This window comes from Rosa rugosa, chromosome 2, assembly GCF_958449725.1.
Source record: "Rosa rugosa chromosome 2, drRosRugo1.1, whole genome shotgun sequence".
NCBI lineage: Eukaryota > Viridiplantae > Streptophyta > Magnoliopsida > Rosales > Rosaceae > Rosa > Rosa rugosa.
The window spans coordinates 44,057,633-44,081,893 of NC_084821.1; the positions used below are offsets into that span (position 1 = coordinate 44,057,633).

A 24,261-nucleotide genomic window follows, 5' to 3' on the forward strand; every position below is an offset into this window, starting at 1 on the left:
CAAAGTCATCAAATTTTATTTGCTTTGGATACTTTCATATAAATCATACAATAGATGGCACGAAACAAGAAGGCGACTTGGTGTGATATCCCGTACCTGATTTTGGAGCCTATTTGTTTTTCTATCTATGAGTTAGACCTTTTTATATTCTTAATTCTTATTCTTTTCTTCCTTTTGTGGTAGTTTCTTTAGTTAGTTCTGTTATATATATAAATATATATATATTGGTTATTAGATAATGGTTTTAGTTTATCACTTTTGTTATATTGCTTTCTTTTAAATTTGGGAAGATAAGAATGCTGGTTGCCGACTAATGTGAGGCAAGGAGACGGGAAAGAAAAAAAGAAAAGAAAAGAGAAACAGGGAGAAGAAGGGAAGAAAGAAAAGAAGAAGAAGAAGGGGGATTCGGATCGAATAAAAAAGAGAACAGAGATGAAGGAAGAGAAAAGAAAGAGAAGAGAGGGAGGAGGAGAAAAGCAAGGCAATCAGGGAGAAAGAAAGAAGAAGAAGAAGAAGGGAAAAGAGGGAGCATGGGGAAGAGAAAGAAAATAGGGAAACAGAAGGAAAACGGTAGGGAGGGGAGCGCGACTAGTTAAAAAAGAAAGAAGAAGGAGAAGTAGAAAGGGGGAGACGGAGAGGGAGTGAGAAGAGAGAATTGGAGAGTTTGGGGTTTTCCTCAAAGGCTGCGATTGGGTATTTCTAGATTGGAGGAGCGTAAAGCTATAGAATGGTGTGAGTGTCGATTTGGGTGTTAGAAGAAGAAGAAGGAGATGAACGAAGGAGAATGGGAGTTTGATTTTGCTGCTGTTGAAACTGAACTGTGGGAAGGCAAAGGGAGGAAGATTTCAGAAGTGAAGGGTTTCCATTCGGTCTGTTCAGTATCTATGGTTGTTTTCCAAGTGAGTGACTCTTCTGATTTCTATCTTTCTTCAATTTCTATTTCTCTATTGGTCTTGCTTGGATTTTAATCTTGGTCTTGTGAAGTGGTCTGTGTCGTTTATCACTTTTCAGAGTCAAGTAAAGTATTGTAATGTTTGAGTAAATTAATGAGCAGGGTGTGAGTTTGGTGTGCTTGTGGTGCCCTAATGATTACCGGTTGTTTTGAGCTGTGTGACCTCTATACTTATTTGTTTTGTTTTCTCTTTTATCGTTTTGGGAATTTGGGAGGCTGCTGTTGTTTAGTTGATCTTTCTTATTATAGGTTGTTCTAGCCTTTACAATGACAGAATGATCATAGACCTTTTGTTTATGTATTCTGATTTCTACCTTGTGTTTTAGAGATGGTTAGACTTTCAATTTGTTTAAATGTCAGTTCTCCAATTGTGAGTGACTCCTTTACTTTATGATTTTACTAGATTTCTATATTGCTCTTTTGGTCTCTACTTTGAGTTGAAATCATGGTCTTGAGAAACAATAATCTGTCAAGTATTGGTTCTCTCAGTAGTTCATTTAGTGCAGGCTAAAGTTTCTGAAATTTGCAGGTCTCTAGAAGTATAGAGCTTTATGGATTGTTCTTAGTTGTTCCTGTTTTGCCTCTGCTGAGGATTGATGCAAAGGACTTCTCTGCTTTGATATTTTCTTTTCATTATATCAATTTCCCCACTGATAGTACTTTGGAAATTGAGAGTCTGGTATTTTTTTTTCTTTTTTTTTAAAAAGAGGATCAAAGGAGTTCACTCCTACCCCCATCATGACAATACCTAAATGCTTTGGTATTGAGAGTCTGGTATTGAAGGTTAATTTCCTTCTTTCTTCATTTTGTTTTGACTCTTGAAAGAGGAGCTGGAACCTTGTTATTTGTAGTGTGATTTTGTTGGTTTTCTTTTGTTGTTCAGTATCAATTTTTCATGCACACAAGGTGTTTGACAAAATGATTCTAAATTGCTTTATTTTGGTTACCATGTAGTGTTGGAGTATTTTTATTCATTACTTTTGGTTGTTTATATCTTGCTAAGTCATGAATTACTATTCAATTAAAGACTTCTAAGGTTGGGTACTTTTGTGTGTTTTGAAGGACCTCTTTTGTGGTTAGAGGACCTATTTTGTACCAGGTGAAAGTCTTACCAAAAGAAGCTACCAACTATATGTTGATTTTGTTAAACTCTACCTTTATCGAGAGTGTAATCATACTCTGAAACTTCTAAATGTGTGTTGGATTATATATATGTTTGGGAGTTTAAACTTGTATATTGTATATATGCAGAGATTGCAAGCATGCTGATATCACTATAGGAAAAATTTAGAAAGTAAAGTTCCTGATATTGCAAAATCTGGATTTACATCGGCATGGTTGCCGCCATCAACTCATTCCTTTGCCCCGGAAGGTTGGTGCATGAAATTCATCAAGTTGATTTTTATTCTTTCTGCAGATAGATGACCGGATCATTGTGTCCACTTTGCTTTCCTCATATTGTAGGTTACCTCCCTCAGAACATATATTCCCTCAATTCTAACTATGAATCTGAGCACCAATTAAAAGGTTTACTACAAAAAATTGGTTTACCTCCCTCAGAACATATATTCCATTGAATTGGGTTTATTTATTTATAGCTTACTCTGTTTTGTGTTTTCGAATATTCAATTAGTTATGCAGCTAAATATGTGAAGGAGTATATTGAAGGAGCAAAACCAATTTTTTCCGTTGGGGAATATTGGGATTCTTGCAACTACAATGGTCATGGTTTGGACTACAACCAAGGTATAATATGGAGATTATGTGATCCCCAGGGGAAGCCACTAGGTGTAATGCAGTAGTACAGTTAGCTAGTTCCTATATTTAACTTGTGTCTAGTAGAAATTCTTCCTTCATTAAGTATTTGGACTTGTCTGCAGATTCAGATTAGTAGATATGGGCCATTTTGAACTGATGCTCATGATTAGGTTTGTGTACATGAGACAATGGTGGATTAGTGAAAATTGAAATGAATGATTTTGGATGTGTATTTTATGGTTTTATGAATGAATAATGCATGCATACCAATTGTAACAGGGGACTACTAGTGATTTATTGGATTAATTATCTATTGTTATGCATAACTAAACTTCTGTCCTTGCAGTGGGAAAGAAAAGCAAATCACTATTACACAATGGAGAATGTTGATGTTGTCCGGGCAGAGTGGGCAAAGTATGTTATGAAGTTCAGAGATAACTAGTGCATGTGTAGGTTTATTAACTAGTGCATCAACTTTTGGACATGGATAGTTGATATATATATATATATATATATATATATATATATATATATATAGGCCAGATTTTGATTGCAGTACTGCTAGCTATTTTGCTATGTTGTTTAGTTGGTTGCCCACATTGTGTTGTGCTTCTGGTTTATTAGCAAGCAGTACTGCATGCATATATTTTGGTGGCTGCCCAGTTTAGTATATATGGGCCGTTTAGAACTGATGTTGATGATTAGAACTGTGATGTTGATTATTAGGTTCTGATGTTGATGATTAGAACTATGTACCTGAGACAATGGTGGATTAATGGAAATTGCAATGAATGATTTTGGATGTGGATTTTATGGTTTCAGGAATAGCCAATTTTAATTTCCAGAATGCATGCATACCAATTGTACAGGGGACTACTAAAATATGTCATCACAAACTGCAAGCTACAACAAAAGCACACCAAAATGTGTGGTTGCAGCTGCACAGACATAACACAAAAATCAATAATAAGTCTATTGTCTGTTTGACAATGGGACAACAGAAAATTGTAGTCTGAAAGCCAAAACAACAACATAAGTTAGTTCAAAGTACTGGCTAAAGTGTATAACAACAACAAATAAGTGTGATTGGACGTGATTACAGACAATATAAAACACGTACTATTAGTGGTCCTTGTTATATTCAGACCACAAAAATTTGTCGTCGTAATGAGATTGACATAACAAAAATCTATTGTCTAAACCATTTCCCAACATCACATATGTATAATTGAAAAATCTTTCACACAACACTTAAATGTCATACAAATAAACCATAGAACGACACTTAATTGTCCTCTGATACACATTACGACCACATATAATTGTCGTGTAAAGTAAATTAGCACAACCTTTAAGTGTTGTTATATGATAGAAGACACTACATATGAGTCTTCATATTTCTTATTTAAAGGCATTCACACCACACAAATAAGTCTTGCAATATGCTTCACAGAATAGTATTTCAAAAAATACTGTTATTGTTTTGTTTATCAGACAATACAAAACAGTTGTTTGAATGCGTTTAAAGAAACAGATCACAATGTTCCCAAAATGCAAAACTCATCAGACGACACATTTTTTATGTCGTCTGAAAATTCAGACGACAGAACTCTTCTGTCGTTCGATACGCCCAAGACACGACATCGTACTAGACGACACATTTTGGTTCGTTCAGACGACAGAACAGTTCTGTCGTCTGAAGGCCTTTTTGACATAGTGAAACTTGATCCTAAGACAGTTAGTTGCTATTTTATAGGTTATCCAGATAAATCTAAAGGCTATAAATTATATTCTGCTCATCATTCACCTAGAATTTTTGAAACACATCAAGTAAAGTTTCTAAGTGAAAAAGTTCACAATACAAACCTTGAGGATTTAACCTCAGATTTTGAGGAAATTGTGTCGGATGAGAATATAAGTGTTGTATTGCCTTTAGAACAAGATGTAACTGATCGAGTCACTGGTCGAGTAACTGACCACGTAACTGTCCCTGATCAAGTAACCGGTCATGTAACTGGTCATGTCACTGACCATGTAACTGACCAAGTAACTATACCTGGTCATGTAACTGACCATGTAACTGGTCAAGTACCTGTCACTGGTCAAGTCACTGTCGCTGGAGAAGTAACTGACCATGTCACTGGTCAAGTAACTAACCAAGTAACTGTCACTGGTCAAGTAACTGACCCTGTAACTGATCAAGTCCCTGTCAACCCTCAGCCTAGAAGATCACAGAGAGCAAGAAAACCAACTTATGGGGGGGAAGATAGTGACTACATTGTTTATCTGCAAGAAGCAGAAATTGAAATGGACTGTGCAGAGGACAATGATCCAACTACATTTAACCAGGCTATTGAAAGTAATGAATCTCACCAATGGCAGCTAGCAATGGAAGCAGAAATTGATTCCATGAGCCAAAATGCAGTTTGGGAATTAGTTGAACCTGACCCTAATCAGAAACCTATAGGTTGTAAATGGGTTTTCAAAACCAAAAGAGATGCAAATGGCAATGTAGAGAGACATAAAGCAAGATTAGTTGCCAAGGGTTTTACACAGAAGGAGGGCATTGATTTTACTGAGACTTTTTCTCCAGTTTCTACAAAAGACTCGTTTAGGATAATCATGGCTTTAGTGGCTCACTTTGATATGGAGCTACACCAAATGGATGTTAAGACAGCCTTTTTGAATGGTGAACTAGATGAAGTGATTTATATGAAGCAGCCAGAAGGTTTTGTGCAAGCTGGAAGTGAAAACTTAGTATGCAGGTTAAGAAAATCAATTTATGGCCTTAAACAAGCTTCTAGACAGTGGTACAAGAAATTTGATTATGTGATTTCTACTTTTGGATTTACAGAGAATCTTGTTGATGAGTGTGTTTACTTGAAGACAATTGGGAACAATTTTATTTTCCTAGTACTCTATGTCGATGATATACTTTTGGCTAGCAGTAATTTTATACTGCTTAAAGACACCAAGAGCTTTCTGTCAAAGAATTTTGACATGAAAGACTTAGAAGAAGCATCCTATGTACTAGGCATTGAGATTAAAAGAGATAGAGCACAGAGACTACTTGGTTTGTCTCAACAGAATTATATCACCAAAGTTTTGAAGAGATTTGGTATGGAGAAGTGTGCAGCTGGAGAAGTCCCCATGTCCAAGGGTGATAAACTAACCAAGAAGCAAAGTTCCAAAAGTGATGTTGAGAAAGAAAATATGGAGTCAAAGCCTTATGCTAGACTTGTAGGAAGTCTCATGTATGCACAAGTCTGCACTAGGCCAGACTTGTCTTTTGCAGTAGGGATTTTATCGAGATTCCAATCTAATCCAGGCCATGAACATTGGGTAGCTGGGAAGAAAGTGTTGAGGTACCTGCAGAAAACAAAGAATCACATGCTAGTTTATAGGCAAGTGGAGGATCTGAAACTCGTTGGATTTTCAGATTCTGATTTCGCAGGGAACTATCCAGACTCCAAGAAGTCAACTTGTGGATATGTGTACATGCTAGCAGGAGGTGCAGTTGCTTGGAAAACCATGAAGCAAACACTAGTTTCAACCTCCACCATGCAAGCTGAATTTATTGCAGTATATGAAACTGTGTGTGAAGGACTTTGGATTAGGAATTTCTTGATGCAGACCAAAGTGTTAAGTCACATTGTGGCAGGCACACTTGTGATTTATTGTGATAATGAAGCAGCTGTTTTCTTCAGTAAGAACAGTAAAAGGTCAAATAATTCTAAACACATTGATTTAAAGTATTACAGTGTTAGAGAAAGGGTTAAGCATGGTGAGATAGCTGTTTTGAGCATTGACACGAATTCGCAGCTAGCAGACCCCTTCACCAAGGCCTTGTCAGTAGCAGCATTCCAGAAACATACAGCCAGCATTGGAGTTTTAGCTAATCTAGATGCTTAGGTTCAGTAGAGAGTTAGTCCAGTTGGAGCAATTTAAATTTCTAAGGTTTTTGAGTTCTTGTATTTTTTAGTTGTGATCTTTTGACTTTATTTATCACAACTTATTTGTAATGACAAATTTTATTATTAATAAATTTTGAGGTATTTTCAAATTCTGGTTATTGCTGCAGTTTTTGTTGAATGTTCTGAAAATTATCGATTTTGTGTTTAAAGTTATACTTGCTATCAGATGGCTTAAATCATGTGAAGCATGATGTTAAGGTTCAAGCAATATTTTTAAGCCATCAGTGTTCAGTGAATTTGCTTGAGTTTCTGGTTTTAGAAACATAAAGTAGGACCTAATATATGTTTACTTGTTGATACACATTAACATATATTGTATCACTTCTGGTTGAACATATGTGGATTGCAGAAGCTTGTGTTAGTGGTTTTGAAACTCTGCATTTTTGTTAAAATGTACTGTTTCTTGCTCTGCATAAGTAACTGTGATCTGACCATGTTGGAATGGATTTTCGATTTGAGTTTGTTATCTAGGGCGCACTTCAGTAAGTTAAGTAGGTTTTGATGTTCTCTGGTGCAAATCATGGAGCATGATATGTGTGAGTCCAAGGGGGAGATTGTAAGATCAAATATGGACATAACACATATCATCATAAAGTAATTGATGATTAGCTTAATATCAATCCTAATTTAACATGGATACAAACAGTAAATCAATACTAGTGACTTAATGAAGTAGTGTATCAATTCATTAAGGATAGTAATCCATTGCTTAGTCGACAAGAAAGGCTATAAGTTGTGATACATTAGGAATCTAATAGTGAAACCTAAACCGACAAGGAATGCTTTAATGGGAAGCTTCTTGAGGTTTAAGTCTCATATATATATACAGATGAATTGGTCTCTGATTACTACCACGACTATTGCATATTGTTCTGTCCATTGAGAAGCAAGTTGGTAAGTAACAGAAGACCACATTCAGTGATCGAGTTAAGCAGTTGCATAAGATGGAATCCATGTCTGTTATTGCTGAAGGTAAACCTTAATCCTTTTATGATTGTTGTGCATATGTTGTGAGCATGTAACTATGGTTTTACAACTTACTGTAGCTAAATGAATGTTTCAAAATGACAGATTCTATCCTCCCTTGGGAGAGGCAATTACGGATTGCCATCAAGCCTTCGAGATGAGATCAGAGGCCGCACAGCATTTTCATCTCTATCCCATCTCCACTCTCCCTCTGACGCTGCCGGGCTCTCATCACAGACGCCGCCTCAGCCTCTCATCACGAAAACCCCAAGCACAGAGCAATCGAGTCAAACACCATCACATCATGACCTGAACCCACATCCTCCCCCAATTTCAGATCGGGAAGCCAGCTTTTCTTCATCCTCTCTTTACTACAGAACGCATCCTGGTGAGGAAAAGCTAGTTTGTCTCTCTTGATTTTCGATCTCCCAAATCAATTTTTCTTTCAGCTTGGTTGAATAAAATTTCAAAAACCTGTTTGGGTTCTAGTATTCATTTCAATTTCAAGATTATGTGTGTGATTTACAAACTTGGGTTTGATTTCTGGGCAACAAAACGTACGATTTGGTTGAATTTGTTTTTCAGACTTCATGTGCTTGTGATTTTGTTTGATGGGTTTAATTCCTCTTCTATGGTTTTGGTATTCAAGCTCTTGTATTTAGTTTAGTATTCAAGCTTTTGGTACGCAAGTTGATGTGGTTTTCGTGTATGATACATTATAATCTTGCAAGTTGATGTGGTTTTCCACACTACCATGTATGAAAATTATATATTATCATCTAGCTTCTTTGAATCTTTTGGAATGGTTTCAGTGGAGCAATCATGTTATGTTCATGGTTCACAAAAAAAAATGAAAAATAAAAATGTTGATCGATCATGGTTAATAACCGAAAATGATTAATTATACCCCTTTTCTTATTTGGTTCAATGGTTGGGTAATAATAATGAGCTTAGTGTTTGCATTTTTCTTCTGAATACATAATCCAAGCTAGACAATTTTTCTTCTATTTGGTGCAAGTATTAATAGTAAATTGTTGATATGCATGTAGGTTTCCCAGCACAGGAAGCTAGCTGGCAGGTAGCTGAAAAAGAGATCAGATCAGAAAAGTGGTGCAGGTCTCATATTATAGCTAGTAAAGGCTTGCAATAAATTGAGGTACTGTTTCTTTAATCCTTGAGGAGATGAATGCTTCTAATATATGTGGTTAATTAGAGAGAGATCGATACTTCTTGATTTGTTAAAGAGTTGTATTATGATATCTTTTTTTTGGTCTGAATACTTCATTAAACAAAGCAAAGAGAACAAACATAAGGAACCCAGAAAACATCTTAAACAAAACAAATTGATTTGTTATATGACTGGAGGGTTAATCTCATGCATATGCACATTAGCTAGTTGCAATAGCTTATTATTAAAAGCAAATTCAAGAGATTCCTTATTCAAAGGTTTGCTAATATATGAGCTGAGATTGAGCAATATTTTCCTTCTCTGGCTAACAGACCCAGCTAGCTCCTATTGATCTTATCAGCTTGTCTAGTTTAATTAGGAGAACGCATGGAATTAAGGCAATACCGTCTATGTCTATATGTTACTTTTGTTAATGAACTCAAGGTTGTTTATGATCTTTCAACCGCATATATTTATTTTATTTTTATTTTTAAATAGCTGGGTCAGCCTAACCGTAAGCATATTTCTCGTAGGTGCTCAAATGGTGATGAAGAAGAAGACAAGGAAGTTGGTTGGAAATACCTTCATGGTGATGTTTTCAGACAACCTTCAAACATACCACTGTTTTGTGCCGTCTTGTTCAAGATCCAAAGACACCGATCTGGAAAACCTCGGAAAGGATGTTATTCATCATTCTTGAATTATTGATATGGATTTTGAAATACCAAAGTTTTGTACAGATACTTGATTAGATTCAAGCAGATCCTATTTTTTCATTAGTCCATTTGATCAGAGAGAACTAATCTGCATTTTTTGATATGGTTGTTTGGTTGTTCTCTGGTGACTTCTCTTTGCACTTGATTTGGTTGGATGACAAAATTTTCGCAGTTGGTTTGTTTGCTAATTTGTTTAGGCTCTTTATATTTGAAACATATTTGCTTACTTGATGCGAACCAAAAACCAATTGTTATTAATGTTACTAATATATTTATATGAGTTATTTTTAAAATTGTTCAATATTAATCATATATCGTCACCATGATTTATAAAAATTGAAAGTTAACAAAAATTAATAAGGACATAATAAAGATTAAAAATAATAACAAGAGCATTTGAAGAACTTTGTATTACCTTCAATCAAAAAAAAAAAAAAATTTGTATTACCAAACAATCAAAGCAAAATAATCTCTCATGTCTAATTTGGTCATTCCACAAACAAAAAGCATAAGCCAGTTTGATTTACCAAACACTTTGCCACTACTGCTGCCACTGACAGCTCTTATAAAAAGCCAGTTTACCAAACACTCAGCAGCTTTGCTTTTCAGCCACTTATTCTCAGAAATAAGCAGAAGCCAGCTTTTCTGAAAAGCCCAGCCATACCAAACATAGCCATAGAAGCTTTGTTATTCTGCTCTCTTCTCATCATGTCATCCATATATGGTATTCAACTTGGTCTCTTTTCAAATAATTGAACTTGGGCTCTGGAGTCAGCTAGGACCAGACAACAAGAGTAGGGAACTAGGGATTGGGGAATTAGGTCACCATCCATTACTACTTTTAAATAATTGGAGCTTTTTTATCATCATTATTATCACCAATAGAGATTGTCTAGGCAATTAGGCATGAACCAGCTTTCTAAGGCTTCACCATAATTTAAAATCAATAAAAAGAGACAAACATAAGCATCTATCTGCCCCTCTTGTCCGAATGAGTGTAAATAAACAATAGTCACTACTTACTAGTCAGCAATCAAAGACTATAAGCCCCAAAGGGAAAAAAAAAAAAAAAAAAATAGCCATATTTTTATCTCAAATTTTACAGATATTTCTTCACTTTATCGGGGATATATCGTAAATATCTAATATATAGGGGATATTTGACGATGTCGGAGAAATTTCGCAGAAACGGTGAAAGATAAGATATTTACCCCCCTAAATATATCGGTCCGTCGAAAAAAGGAGACATCGGGGGAGATATCGGATATATCGCAGATATTTAAAACCTTGCATGGGCCTTTAAGTAAACGACATCGTTCCCATTACCACGAGGGCCTTTTGGTAAACCAACACATAGGTTCCCTGGAATTTTGGAACCGTGGTAGTCCATTTGAATTCCTGCAAGGGCATTGTGGCATCCATATTGTTAGGAAAGCAAGAAGAAGAACGAACACGGAATTCAACGGAGACGACGCCGTTTCGGATCGATAGGGGACGACGCAGAAGAAGAAGAAGATCAGGAAATGTTGAAGAGACTGCAATTACAAGAACAATGCCAGCTACAGGATTTGAACCAAGTCATTGATCATCTGGGGCGCCACTGCTTTGCTCCCGACGATTCTCTCGTCTCCAAATCCGCATACTACGACCTCCAACTCGTACTCTCTCTCTCTCTCTCTCTCTACATTTCTCTATCTTATCGAGTTACCATGCCTTTGGTTTATTGTTGGGTTTTGCAGGCTAGAGAGGAAATGTGCAGGGAACGACTGCGTTACTTGGAGGCCATGGTAACCCTGTTTTTGGTTTTTGGAGTTGTTATTATTGAACTAGTTTTTCTATTTCTGCAAGAGTTTTAAATGTAAGTGTACATGTATGTTGGTTTGTATTGTAATGTAGGCAATTTATAGTGAGGCAATTGCAATGGTGGAAGATTATCACCAAGGCTGGGGGAACCCTCCTCAGGTTTGTATTTTGTTCATTTGCTCAATGTATTGGAATTTCGGAACGATCATCAATATGCTTGTTGGGAACACTATATATGAATATTCAGTTGTTGATTCGAAATGAGCATATGATCTTCATGCATGGAACGGAATGGTTTCATGAATTTATGCCTTGCGATGAAATATAATTAGGAGGCATAGTATTAATATAAAATTGACTAGAACTGCTAGAGATAGTGAGATATACTATGGGATGGTATGAATTTAAAGTAGTAATCCATGGAAGACTATTCACTTTGAATTTAACCCTTTGTCTGAACTGAAATATGCACCGATGGACTTTGAATTTTAGATTTTCTTCTAAAAACAATTTGGTGATTCAATTTTCATTGAATGCAAATGTGCTGGTCGAATTTTGTATTTGCCTGATATATGTGAGCCATTTAAGTACTGATGGAAATTGGGATTTTCATGTCTATATCAGCTGTTTAAGACGTTGGAGCATCTTATGATCACTGCGGAAGCCGCTCAAAGGTTGAGGCTTCCTCTGCTCTCTAAAGACGGTGATATTCATGAGGAAGAAATTGAAAGATGCAGCATAGTGTCACAAAGTTCCCTCGACAGTACTTGTACCAGTTTCACAGTCGGGTCAAGTTCTAACTCTCCAAATTATAGTGGTGCAAATAGCACAGTTAGTGCAGCAAACAACAATCTTTGTCTCAGTGCTACTTCAGTCGAGGAACCTGGACTTGGAGGCGTTCCCAATCGCTTTCTTGGAATTACACCTGCATATTTATGGAAAACACAGCTTCAACAAATCCCTTTCAACATGGTACACTGTCTATTATGGTTCTGCCATACAAAAGTGCCTTTTCTTTTCTAATCTATCCTTCTTCTTTTTTTGTTATTATATCGCATCTGAACATTGTTTCTTATAATTGCTGTTACTTCATTATATATAGTCCATTGTAAAGAAGAATGAAGATATTATTTTGATATAACAATCCTATATATAATTGGAAGCTTCAGACACAACCATCATCTTTCAACTGCAGGATCTGGCAGAATACCGGCTGTGTCTTTCCGATGAGATTGAGGCTCGTTTGCAAGCTAAATGTGATAAGTTAGCAAACGCCTTTATAATGGAAGACATAGGTCTCTCTCTCTCTCTCTCTCTCTCTCTCTCTCTCTCTCTCTCTCTCTCTCTCTCTCTCTCTCTCTCTCTCTCTATTGATTTCTCTAAAGCAAAATTTGGTTTTATGAATGGCCGTGGGGTGATCAAGTTCGCTAATGTTCTCGAAATTTAATACACTAACAACAATGTTTTTGGAAATATGTATGGTAGTTATAGGGGTAATTGACACCAGTGCTTTATTGCTGCAGACTGGTCGTCATCCGGACAGGAAAATACTAGTGATCAGTTACCAGAAAGGTTTAAGTTGCTCTATAATGCAATTTTAGTTTACGGTAATTTCATGCATGGATAAAGATTCTGTCTCCTGATGTTTGACAAAATTATTTGGCATATAACAACATCTGTTACATGAGCTAGAAGCTGACATGAATGGTCCGCAATCATGGAATTATTTCTAAAGTGTTTCGTGGCTTAAGATGAAGTGTTTCTTTCTTTTCAAGAAAATAGTTAAAATGTCATTCTCTGCTAAATGGTTAGCAGTAGCACCCTCATTTTTTAACACTACTAATTACAATGAATAGTCGAGTGACAAGAGTTTGTGGTTATCATTGTACCTTGCAATGCATCTATAGACCAATGCTCTCGGTGAACAATTAAATTAATTTATAAATTTCTGAACCGCTGTTCTGTTTCTTTCTGTTATGATCTATAGTGTGTTTCTCTTTTCTGGTGAGTTTATCAGGGTAAAGTTAATAACTGAGGAGCTGGAAAGGGAGGAAGCAGCTCTGAAGGAAGATCTGTATTCAGCAGAAAGAAGATTTACTGAATACTACAATGTATGAAACAAGTATATATTTCCTGTTTCTGCAGATTTATACCGGCCATATTTTGTTCAGGAGGATATGTGACGGATAGTCTTTTTGCACAAACTAGGTTTTAGAGCAGATATTGGGAGTTCTTATAAAGCTGGTCAGAAATTTGAAGTTGCAACATCAACACAAATATGTAAGCTTCTAGTACTCGAATCATTGATATGTTTTCAGCAATAATTTTTTTTTTTATATGCCTTAAAAACTGTTGTAAATTATCCTTTATGTATTTTTGTTGTGGATCATTCTTGAACCTTCACTGAACTAATGATCTATAGGATGAACTGCAAAAGATATTCTTGTGCAAAAGGTGCGAGACCATAGATGCAAAATTGAGGTTTGCTGTCTGGTTTTTCTGTACTTCAATTATTTAATTTTTGCATTAATTTTAATTAATTTACTATTTTCCATATGTTCCCATATGTTTATGAACTTTGTTGCTTAGGTCTTCTTACGGAAGTTCAGTAGCGATTTCTGGCTAACACCATGGTTTTCATTTATTCTAACATTATTAGTAAATATTTCCCACTTCATTTCAGGAGCCTGGAGTATGGTCTCCTTCGGGACACTTATTCTAAGGATTCAGTACCTGCCCTGCATAAAATAAGGTATGTACCGATGACTCGTTTGAAAGCATGTGCAGGTCACTAGCTCAAGTTCATATAATCAGTTTAGCTCATTTCCAGGAAATATCTTCTCGAAGCTACAAAAGAAGCTTCAATCACACATGATAAAGCAGTATGTTATTCTAATTCTTATCTGTTTTGCTTTTCCTATGCGAATCCTCAGTTCCTGGTTAGAGTTTTCATTATTGACAACAGTTTCAATGATTTTAAAAACGATCTCAGGCTGCTTCTAGTCATAATGTATTTTCTTTAGCATTCTTTGTTTTTTTTTTTTTTTCAATACTTGTTTGCTTGTTTGGATTGATGTGCCAATCGGTCAAGCTGTAAATTGCTCATAACTTATTTGCTGCTAAATCTGTGGTTTTTATGGCATTCTGTTAGGAAGTTTTAGTTTTGACTAGATCTCTCTTCCTGGCTATGTACTAGTTGAGTTTTCTTTTTGTTTTACCAGGTTACTCGCCTTCATGAGTATCAGAGTGTTGATGCTCACTTCAATAAAATTGCAGGGCAGTACCGTGATATTGTAAAGGTAATAGGAATGGTTACAGTTGTCCATTGGTTTCCTAATGCTAAACTAATCAACATTCCTCCACAGAAGTTGGAAAATATGCAATGGACGATCCAGCAAGTAGAAATGGACCTGAAACGCGTCCCAGAACTACCCTAATGCATAGAATTTGTTTCTTTTCCTGCAGTTCGCTGAGTGTTCCCATTGGTTGTGATGCTTAGCGGCGTCCATCAGTTAGAAAGTAATGCATTAACAAGCGTACCCAATTCAATTGTAAATGGATGTCAATTTCTCTCCTTTATCCGTTTAAAATTTCTGCTCATAGATTTATAGCTTGAACGTATATAGCAAGTTTGGAAGAATAAGATTCATAGTGTGCTCAAGACTCATAGAGTATTTTGGAACATCTCGGCTTTTTACTTCTAATTTTCTTATAACTTAAAACTCTCAGCATCCATCTCCACATGTTTCTTGGAAAACCGAGACTGTAAAACCACATCACATGTATAACTCACCCTATCGCAGTGCATAGCACATGTTAGAAGCATTAATACAAATGATCATAAAACTGGTCTCATACACAGCTTTGACTTGGGACTGTTTACCGACAATGGCACAACAAGGCATTACAAATCTGTTACTGAAAAGTTTACATTCCAACTATTCACCCACAAGTGCAAAGAAAATAACTTCCAACTAGTCCTCAAACATATGAGAGGTAAAATTAGCATATGGTTTACTTCCAGCAAACAGAGAATATGGGAACAGGGTAGATCAGACTTGTTCTCGTCCTTATCCTTACAAGAACATTCTCAATCGTCTTCTCTTTCTGGGGGAGGACCGCAAGGCAAAAGCATTCTCTGCACACCAAAATAGATTTTGGTAAGTAAAATTAACACAAGTATTTTGGAGTTCAAAAAATACCCAGATTTAGCCCGAATTAGCCCCAAGTAACACTAATGGGACAGATATGAGCTTGCCAATAGGTCCGAGTAGGAGAGTGTGGTACACAAAGACACACTAAAACAGTTTGGTAGTAATTTAAAGAAAAAGGTTTTACTCACAAGATCCTATTCAAAACTAAGCCTTGGTATAAGCTTCAAAAAGCATATTTGACACCAATTATCGACATAATTTTCCAGAAGCTCAACACTAATTTGATGAAATCATGCTCTCCACACTCCAAGAAGATAACATATCATTATATTTGAATTTTCACCTTAGTTTAAAATCTGTCCAAGAGATAATATTAAAATCTAAAGTCTCCAAGGCTAAAATTTTATGCTGAAGTGGCAATATGAGAAAACATAAGGATATTTATTTGTGAAAACAGTATTTGATAGGGGCATAGTTAGCCCCAGTAGTTTGGACAATAGTATGGGTCTAAATGTCGAGATCACCGGACAGCTAATGAAACTTGTATCCGACCGGTAGCCCCCTTTTTATATGTAATGAAAAGGGACCAAAAACCCACTAAGAAAACCTTTCAGTTCAGTTCAGTTTAACATTACGTAAGCAAAATTGTACTTTGGACACATTTCTTCCATGTATAGGAAACATCACAGCTTAAATTACATAATCAAGGCTAGTCATTGATTGCAATGTCATGTTCAACAAATAGGACTGGTGTGGCAAACTTGAGAGAACAAAACAAAACCTATCCCAACTACTTTTGAACAGTACCTATTTAAAATTTATTCTCTATCCAAACTACTTATGCACGGTAGTTATCTGAAATATATTCTTTCTATAGTGAGCAGTATTCTAGTAAATGGTAATCATTAATCTAACTACTGGCAGTCAAATAAAAACTAAATTAAATAAAAAAGGGCCTTCCAGTGAACTTCCTCTATGTTTTCCTGAGCTGTACTTTCTGGAACTTGGCACAAATGCATTATCCATTTAACCCTCCTTTCAAGTCCCAATTACCTATCATATTCCCAGCCATCCTCTTTTAGTTATGCTCCGATAACCAACATTGTTAACATCCCAATGGATGTCTACTTAACCTAATGATCATACCACATTTAACCCCCTAAACATCATATCCAAGAAGGCTAATATGAAATTTGTGAACTGAAAACGTCAAATTGAAAATCATTCTAGCAAGCCAATATATGATCTTGCAAACACACAACCAAAGAACACATAGACAATAACAAATCCAAAATCCGAAAGCACTTGCAACAGTTTAAGAAACTATGTCCAGACACAGTGCCCAAAGCTAAGAACACACCCAACACAAATCAAAAGCAAAACTTACGAAAAAAAAGGCTATCAAAATCAAAGCAAGTAAATCGAACCTGCATAAAGTTGTAGCGTTCTCTCCCAATCGACTCATTCTCAGCAAGAGCAAAGTAGGCAAGAATCGGATAATGACCAACATAGGAGGCATAGCTATCACGCTGAATATTCACAGCCCATTCACTGCACCAATCCAAAATCCAAACCACATCAGAACTTCGAAACAACATTCAACCAACAAATTAACCCAAAAAGACTCAAACTTTACAAACCGAAATCGAAATCTCCACTTACTATCTATGCAAGTCGGCATGCCCTGTTCCGACGTACTTAGCTTGAAGGTGTTCGAGCTGGGAATTGATGTTGAACCTGTCACTGGCCTGAACCGAAAGAACAAACAATCAGATACACTACTCAATTTGAAGAAGATGGAGCAACATTGTTAAATAGCGATTTGAAATTAGGGTTTTGGGTGGCAAGCGGATAATTAGGGTTTTGAGCAATTATCAAGTTTGAATGATGAACTGAGATTAGATCGAGCTAGGGTTCATACCTGCATATTGGCTGCGGAGAAGAAGCGCCGGCGCGAATTGGGTAGGGAGAGAGAATCGAAATTCCCACCTAAGGAGAAGACAGCGACTCTGAAATTAAACCCCAAAAACAAAGGCGACGGCGGAGGGTGGGTCTATATATATTATTATAGGGCTGCTTTTATCGAGGGGTGTTTTTTCTTTGTAGCCATTTGAAGGGATTTAAAACTTTTCGATCACATATTAACATTTCGACTGTTGAGTGTTTAGGTCATTGTGAGTTTATTATTTCTGTTAATTTTCAGTGAAAATGTTGATTGTTAAGGTATCAAATTATATTAAATCAATGGACGGACCGAAACTGTCCAATATGAATGGTTCATGTTTAGAAACGTAAATTTCGATTATGGATGTCTTTACGATCATCAATTTTAACTAAAAATTTGCATAAGTGATTTATATATTGGAGAAGATTATGGTAACCTTATTGATCAAGTATTTCTTGTTTCATTCGCTTGGTTATCGTCCTAATTTTTGAACACAAAGCAAAAGCTTTTATAGATAGAAGGCTCATAAGAGCGTTTTACAATCATGGATGAGAACATCAGTGATGCTTCCAGGTGGTTGTTAGAGCCACACAGAAGCCTGAGTCTCTTCAAAACCAATGGCAGCTAAACGGTGAGCAACTACATTACAATTTCTAGAGACATGCTCTAATCGAACACCTGTCAATCTAGACCATACTTGCTTTATATCATCAATTAGACCCCCGTTGGCTAGGAGACTGTGATCTTGACTATGTATCTCAGAAATAGCTTCGAGACAATCACTTTGCACTATTACGTTGTGTTCCTAGAGGGAGTATAGCAGGTCCATGCCTTCTCGTATAGCAAGCATCTCACATTGCTTTGGTGATGCAGTGTAGGGGATGGTACGAGCAAAGGCAGCACGAAACCTACCTTTATCATCACGTAACACACCTCCAATGCCCCCATGATGTTGATTGGGTAGAAAAGCTGCATCCACATTTAATGTCAGCCTACCTTGCACCACCGGTTTCCAAACCATCTTCCTCGGTGCAGTAGGTGTTCGACTACTAGATTGCACCTTTTGGAAGTCTTCCAGCCAAGCAAAGCTACCAAGAAGAACATCTTGAGCCGTCTGCGACTTGTTTTCTACAAAATGGAGTTCCTGTTTTTCCAAACTGCCCATAAGATCATAAGCAGCTTAGCAAATAAATCCAGTTGACTCTACACCACTCTTTCCAGTATCCATTGTTTAAAATTCATATTAGGGAGCAGAGTATGCTGTAGGTTGAACGGGGCAGCAGAAAGAATACTTTTGACCATAGGGCATTGGCAGAAAACATGTACAGTGTCCTCAATTCTGGAGTCACATAATAGACAGTTCAGTTCTCCCTGATAACCTTTGAGAAGCAGCCTCTCCCTCGTCGGTACGTAATAAATTATTGCATGCTCTCCACATGCAAACCTGAACTTTTCCCGGGACTTTAGCTCTCCACAGTTGTTTCCATAATACCTGAAAAGGGTCACCCTGTGACGTGGAGGTTAAGACATGTTGTAGGACATGAGCTCGAGCTATCCAATATGCCGACTTGACTGAGTAAAAACCTTTCTTCTCTGGTCCCCAAATGAGTCGATCCTGATCAGATTGTCGACTTAGGGGTATACAAAGCACCTTTGCAGCAATCTCAGGGGGAAAAAGACTATTCACTGAGGCCGGAATCCATTCCCTGGTGTTCTCATTGATGAGGTCAACAACATACTCCAAGGTGGTGTTTGGCGGCTTTTGTACCTGGTACAAAGATGTCACGGGGAGCCATCTATCAGTCCAAATACTAACTTGCTGCCCATCTCCAATCTTCTATTGAACACCGGCTTTTAGGACCATTCTGCTAGTCAAAATACTTTGCCAAGAGAATGATGGAAAGTCTCCAGCTTCGGCCTCCCAAAATGAGCAATGTGGGAAGTATCTGGCCTTATATAGGCGAGCAATAAGAGATTGAGGGTTAGAAAGAAGCCTCCAACCTTGTTTGGCAAGCATGGCCAGATTGTATGCATATATATTCTTGAAACCCATGCCTCCTTCTTGCTTTGTGAGACACATCTTTTCCCAACTCCGCCAATGAATTTTCTTCTTTTCATCTGTATCTCCCCAGAAAAAAGAGGCACATAATTTATGGAGATCATCACACAAACCCTTTGGCAAGAGATGGCAATTCATTGCATACATTGGCATTGTTTGGGCTACAGCTTTTAAAAGAATCTCTTTTCCTGCAACACTGAGGATTTTTGACTTCCAACCTATTAGCTTTTTACTCACCTTTTCTTTAATATACTCAAAAACAGTTGTTTTACAATTTCCTACCCGGAGTGGGAGTCCCAGATATCTGTCATGTTCCTCAACTCGCTTCACATCAAGAATGGAGGCCAGGAAATATTGGTGATCCACCGAGACATTCTTGCTAAAGACCACGCTGCTTTTTTGATAGTTAACTTTCTGTCCCGATGCTTTCTCATACACATTGAGGATTGCACGAAAGTGTTGACATTCTTCCACAGTAGCTGTACCAAATAGAAGACTATCGTCTGCAAAAAATAAGTGGTGAAGAGTGGGGGCCTGAGGGCACATAGTTAGACCATTGATAACACCATTTTCTACTGCCTTTGTGATCAATGCTGAAAGTCCTTCAGCGCATAATATGAACAAGTAAGGAGACAAAGGATCTCCTTGTCGGATTCCACGAGTAGGTACTATTTTAGATGTTGGCTCTCCATGAAGAAGAATAGCATAACTAACACTGGTCACACAATGCATCACTCGATTAATCCATTGAGAACAAAAACCCAATTTAGTAAGCATGGCCTGCAAGAATCGCCATTCCAGTCGGTCGTAAGCTTTGCTAATATCTAGCTTGAGGGAGAAGAAACCGGTTTCCTGATGTTTTAATTTGTGCATGAAGTGCGCCGCTTCTGTGGCAACTAATGTATTGTCTGAAATCAATCTTCCTAGCATATATGCACTTTGAAGAGGTGAGATAATCTCTGGTAAGCACTACTTCAGACGATTTGCAATTGCCTTTGAAACTATTCTACACACAACATTGCAAAGGGAAATTGACCTGAAATGGGCCGCTTCCTTTGGATCTTTCAATTTTGGTATCAGACACAGGTAAGTGTAGTTTGAGGCATCCCAAAACTCTCCCTTCTCCAGGAAGTTACGAACTGCATTACAGACATCAAAACCAACTATATTCCAATACTTTTGATAGAAAAATGGGGACATACCGTCAGGCAGGGGCTTTTGGAGGGGTGCATTTGAAAAAGCGCAGCTTTGATTTCATCATCAGAGTATGGCTGCATCAATAACTCATTCATCCCAGCCGTAACCTTAGTAGGAGTGGCATCTATGACATGTTGCATGGCCACAACGTCATTGTCTTCCGAGGTGAAGATGTTTTGAAAGTAAGTTAACAATAATTGCCTGACAACTTCTGGCTCCTTACTCCATTGCCCCGAATCATCATTCAGCCCTTTGATCGTGTTTTTACTCTTTATGTTACTAGCTCGACGATGAAAAAAAGCCGAGTTTCTATCGCCCTCCTTTAGCCAAATAGCTCGTGATCTCTACCTCCAGTCACTACTAGAAATTTCCCCATTAGCACCTCTTGTTTTGCCACTAAAAATCTTCAGTGTGATAAATGAATAGTTTCACACTGATATAAACAATCAGTGGTTTTTTTTGTTTCTGTCACTGATCATCAGTTTCTAATGTCTACAGTACATACAAGCAATATATTGTTTAATCCCTACTTCACTGATAACGGTGTCAACCAGGAATAGTAAGAATACTATAAAGCATTGTTTATGTGATTCAAACTATCAGAGTGAAAAAGTAGGACTTCAGCAATTTTACACGTGGCTATATGGCAGTCAATTCTAATTATAGCAGTCGAATTAGTGATGAAGAGTTGATCTGACAATGAGATAAAACTGCCTTTAATATACCCCCTTCACCTTCAGAGTTCAAACCTAATTTCTCCCCTCATCTCTCTCTCTCTCTCTCTCTCTCTCTCCAGACCTAAACAAGATCTAGTTTTTCTCCCCTCCTCCTAATTTTCGATCTCTCCCTCTCTAGTGTTTTCTTCTAGGTAACTGTTGCAACCCATCACAATTGTCATCCGTTTTCAATCTCATCAAGGAGTGACCTCCGTCGGCCTAGACGATGCCGATTCAAGTTTACGCTATTATATTTCTGTAATCTCTGACATTTCCGTAGGCGTTCGATAGTGGGGATCTGATGTTCCCACAAATTTGCAGCTATGGAGAGGCGGCGGATCTACGATCTGATGTTCCAATATGACCAGATCAGACACCGATCAAGACACCAAACGGTTCCATATGGAAGTCGTCATCACCAACGCTATCAACAAGTGATGGGTTCGTCAACACCGTCTTCTGGGTCCAGACCATTCTCGGCCGAAGCTTAGGTCGGGTACAGGGCCGACGTGATCTGAAGAGTCCGGCGTCCCCGATGAATATCTTCGTACAAAGGTACTCTCTTTTTCTATTTATCAAATGATTTAAACTGTGTTTCACATCAGACTGATATTTCTATTTGTTGGTGACGATGTATACTATTCAGACAACTTTATTAAGGAGTAACTTGAATCCAGTCTCGAATGAGGAGTCATGTTGTTTGTTCCTTGGTGATATGGAGAATTGAAGATTTGAAGGCATTGAGCTTTACAGTTGGTAAGCACTTCATATATATTATTCTTCCCCACTTTTCATGATAAGATCTGTAATTTTGGTTGTGCGATTGGTTTGGAATGGGAGTTATGTAATTTCGGGTCTAAATTTATGAACTTTGGGGGTTATGTATGTCAGTTATGAAGATTACCGTGAAAATGTGAAATAGACGTTTTGATTGAATGGCTCTAGTCATATGAAAATTGAATATATATAAACTGTACATGAAAGAATTGCTGGGTTAGCCAAGTATTTGATACATAAATAGTCAAGTGGTTTGCTTTGAGTAGGAAAAGAAAGAAACGTGGCTTAGTTCCCCTGTTTCAGATCTAAAGCTTTGGCTTATAGTCTCAGAAAAATTGATGCTTTGCCTTTGTGGGTGGTGAGTATTCAATCAAGTTTGAATATTGATCATCAAGTCTTATTTTGGGTTGTTTCTGTGTATTGCTTCTTCTTTTTGTGGGTACCAATAGTTAGCCTTTTTTGTTTCATTCTGATATGTTTTGTCTGATAACCTTGATTACTTAGGTTAATTCATTACAGCATTTTATACTTATGTACCTAACTAATAAATATTTTGGTTCGGATTAGTTTACAAATTTATTGGATATTTCTTCTTACCTCCTCAGTTAACCTGAAGGTGGATTAGCTTTTGGTTGCCTTGGAGGAGCAGGAGACTACTTTTCTCAAACAGTTTGATCAAGTAAGTGGATAATTTTTTAATTTTAATTTTTTTTGAATTGCAGATAAACTTAGTAGTGAGATTTACAAACAAAATTTATTAATGAACTAAACTGGTTTCTAATTTCCATTTTTAGTAGTGGGATGTAATATTTATTTTGCATATCACTTTTACAAGTATATTAAGAATGTGTGATACTGGCATGTGCGTTTAGATATACTTATATGGCATTGCTCACTTCGGCAATACTTGCCTTCACCTGATATGCAGATTCACAAAAATATGTAAAAGTAATGCCAAACAAAGTGCATCAGCAATTTTCCATACAGAGTATGAAAATGCTGGTAGTCAGTTCTGTACTTTCGTTTTCCCTTGGTAGAAAACCCCACACTTATACATGTACATATATACATTTGTAGTTATTCTGCATATCAAAAACTACATGCACGCCAAACTGAATAAGTATTTCTCTACTTTGTGTTTAGGCTCCAAAAAAGCTTTAGCCAAGTTCACAAGTTCAAGATTTACGGCAAGGATTTACTACAGTTAATCAGGTAAAGCACAAGTATTTCAAGATTCAAATTTTTGGAGATGACTACATACTCATTGCCTATCATCACTGCCTTAGTCTTTAATTTGCAGGAAGCTAAAGCATTATTAAGAAGATACATATATCGTACAGGAACCATAAGAAACTAATAGGTATTAGCTTTGTATCTTGTTTTGGTATCAGTGGCGTTTTTTAATAATCATATACAAGAACTCATTATTTTCATTCGTAGACATTTTTGTTATGTGTTGTTAACAAATTTAAATTTAGGATACTGATTGAATTGAATAAATTTGCTATTTTGGCTGCTCTATATCTCAGTTTCATTCTTGTGTATGTTGAAAGTCTTTTATTGAGCTTTTGATTTATTTGACAGAAAGCATATGAAAGTTGATGGAGGTAGAGGTAGCAGATGCAGCTAAGGGGAGGAACATGAAGAGATTTATGTTTTTTTATGTTGTAGTTTTGTTTTACTTTTATGAATTGTACAGTATATTTTAGAAATATATAGTATATTTGAAGTTTTATATGAATTGTACAGTATATTTTGAGTTATTTTTTTTTATATATACTCCCAATTTTGCCACTGATGTTGGTGGCATTCAGAATACACACTGATTCAGTAATAGTGGGAAGGAAAAAGGTATCTTGCAGCATTGGGTTTTGGGATGCCACTGATGTTTTATCAGTGTGGATTGCCCCAATAGCACCTGCTATAGAGGGGACTGATAGGGAATTAGTGGCTGCATAGTGACTATTGGCATTAGCCACTGTTATCAGTGTGCTTTGTCCCAATAGGGACTAATTCAAATCAGTGTGCAATGGGGAAATTTCTAGTAGTGAGTATTTCTCTTGTTGAGAGAGGAGT

The 24,261-nt window shown here is 36.9% G+C and overlaps 2 protein-coding genes and 2 long non-coding RNA genes across 7 annotated transcripts; 3 read left to right on the forward strand and 1 right to left on the reverse strand.

The window, feature by feature from the left end:
* The first annotated feature begins 7,720 nt into the window (after positions 1-7,720).
* LOC133733027 (uncharacterized) lies at positions 7,721-9,635 on the forward strand. Of its 2 annotated transcripts, XR_009857461.1 has the most exons (3): positions 7,721-8,038; positions 8,700-8,806; positions 9,352-9,635. It is a non-coding gene; the product is annotated as an uncharacterized LOC133733027 (long non-coding RNA). The 2 variants fall into 2 exon arrangements; XR_009857460.1 differs by lacking the exon at positions 8,700-8,806.
* Positions 9,636-10,905: 1,270 nt separating this feature from the next.
* LOC133734376 (AUGMIN subunit 4-like) lies at positions 10,906-15,002 on the forward strand. 3 transcript variants are annotated; one of them, XM_062162016.1, is made up of 13 exons: positions 10,906-11,192; positions 11,274-11,321; positions 11,431-11,496; positions 11,962-12,309; positions 12,533-12,632; positions 12,861-12,909; positions 13,355-13,448; positions 13,546-13,617; positions 13,760-13,818; positions 14,021-14,089; positions 14,168-14,219; positions 14,559-14,636; positions 14,703-15,002. In XM_062162016.1, exons 1-13 carry the CDS (start codon positions 11,058-11,060, stop codon positions 14,772-14,774), a joined length of 1,242 nt encoding a protein of 413 aa, XP_062018000.1. In that variant the 5' UTR covers positions 10,906-11,057; the 3' UTR covers positions 14,775-15,002. The 3 variants fall into 3 exon arrangements, with proteins under 3 accessions (XP_062018000.1, XP_062017998.1, XP_062017999.1); XM_062162014.1 differs by having other exon boundaries at positions 10,906-11,321; XM_062162015.1 differs by having other exon boundaries at positions 10,906-11,321; positions 13,760-13,791.
* Positions 15,003-15,134: 132 nt separating this feature from the next.
* On the reverse strand, positions 15,135-17,571 carry LOC133734377 (uncharacterized protein At4g14342). Its single transcript, XM_062162017.1, has 4 exons — positions 17,413-17,571; positions 17,154-17,239; positions 16,919-17,042; positions 15,135-15,475 (listed from the first exon to the last, which is right to left on the reverse strand). Exons 1-4 carry the CDS (start codon positions 17,416-17,418, stop codon positions 15,428-15,430), a joined length of 264 nt encoding a protein of 87 aa, XP_062018001.1. The 5' UTR covers positions 17,419-17,571; the 3' UTR covers positions 15,135-15,427.
* A 3,876-nt stretch (positions 17,572-21,447) lies between these two features.
* Positions 21,448-23,926, forward strand: LOC133732462 (uncharacterized). Its single transcript, XR_009857149.1, has 6 exons — positions 21,448-21,963; positions 22,055-22,164; positions 22,791-22,864; positions 23,329-23,397; positions 23,486-23,545; positions 23,770-23,926. It is a non-coding gene; the product is annotated as an uncharacterized LOC133732462 (long non-coding RNA).
* The last annotated feature ends 335 nt before the right edge of the window (positions 23,927-24,261 follow it).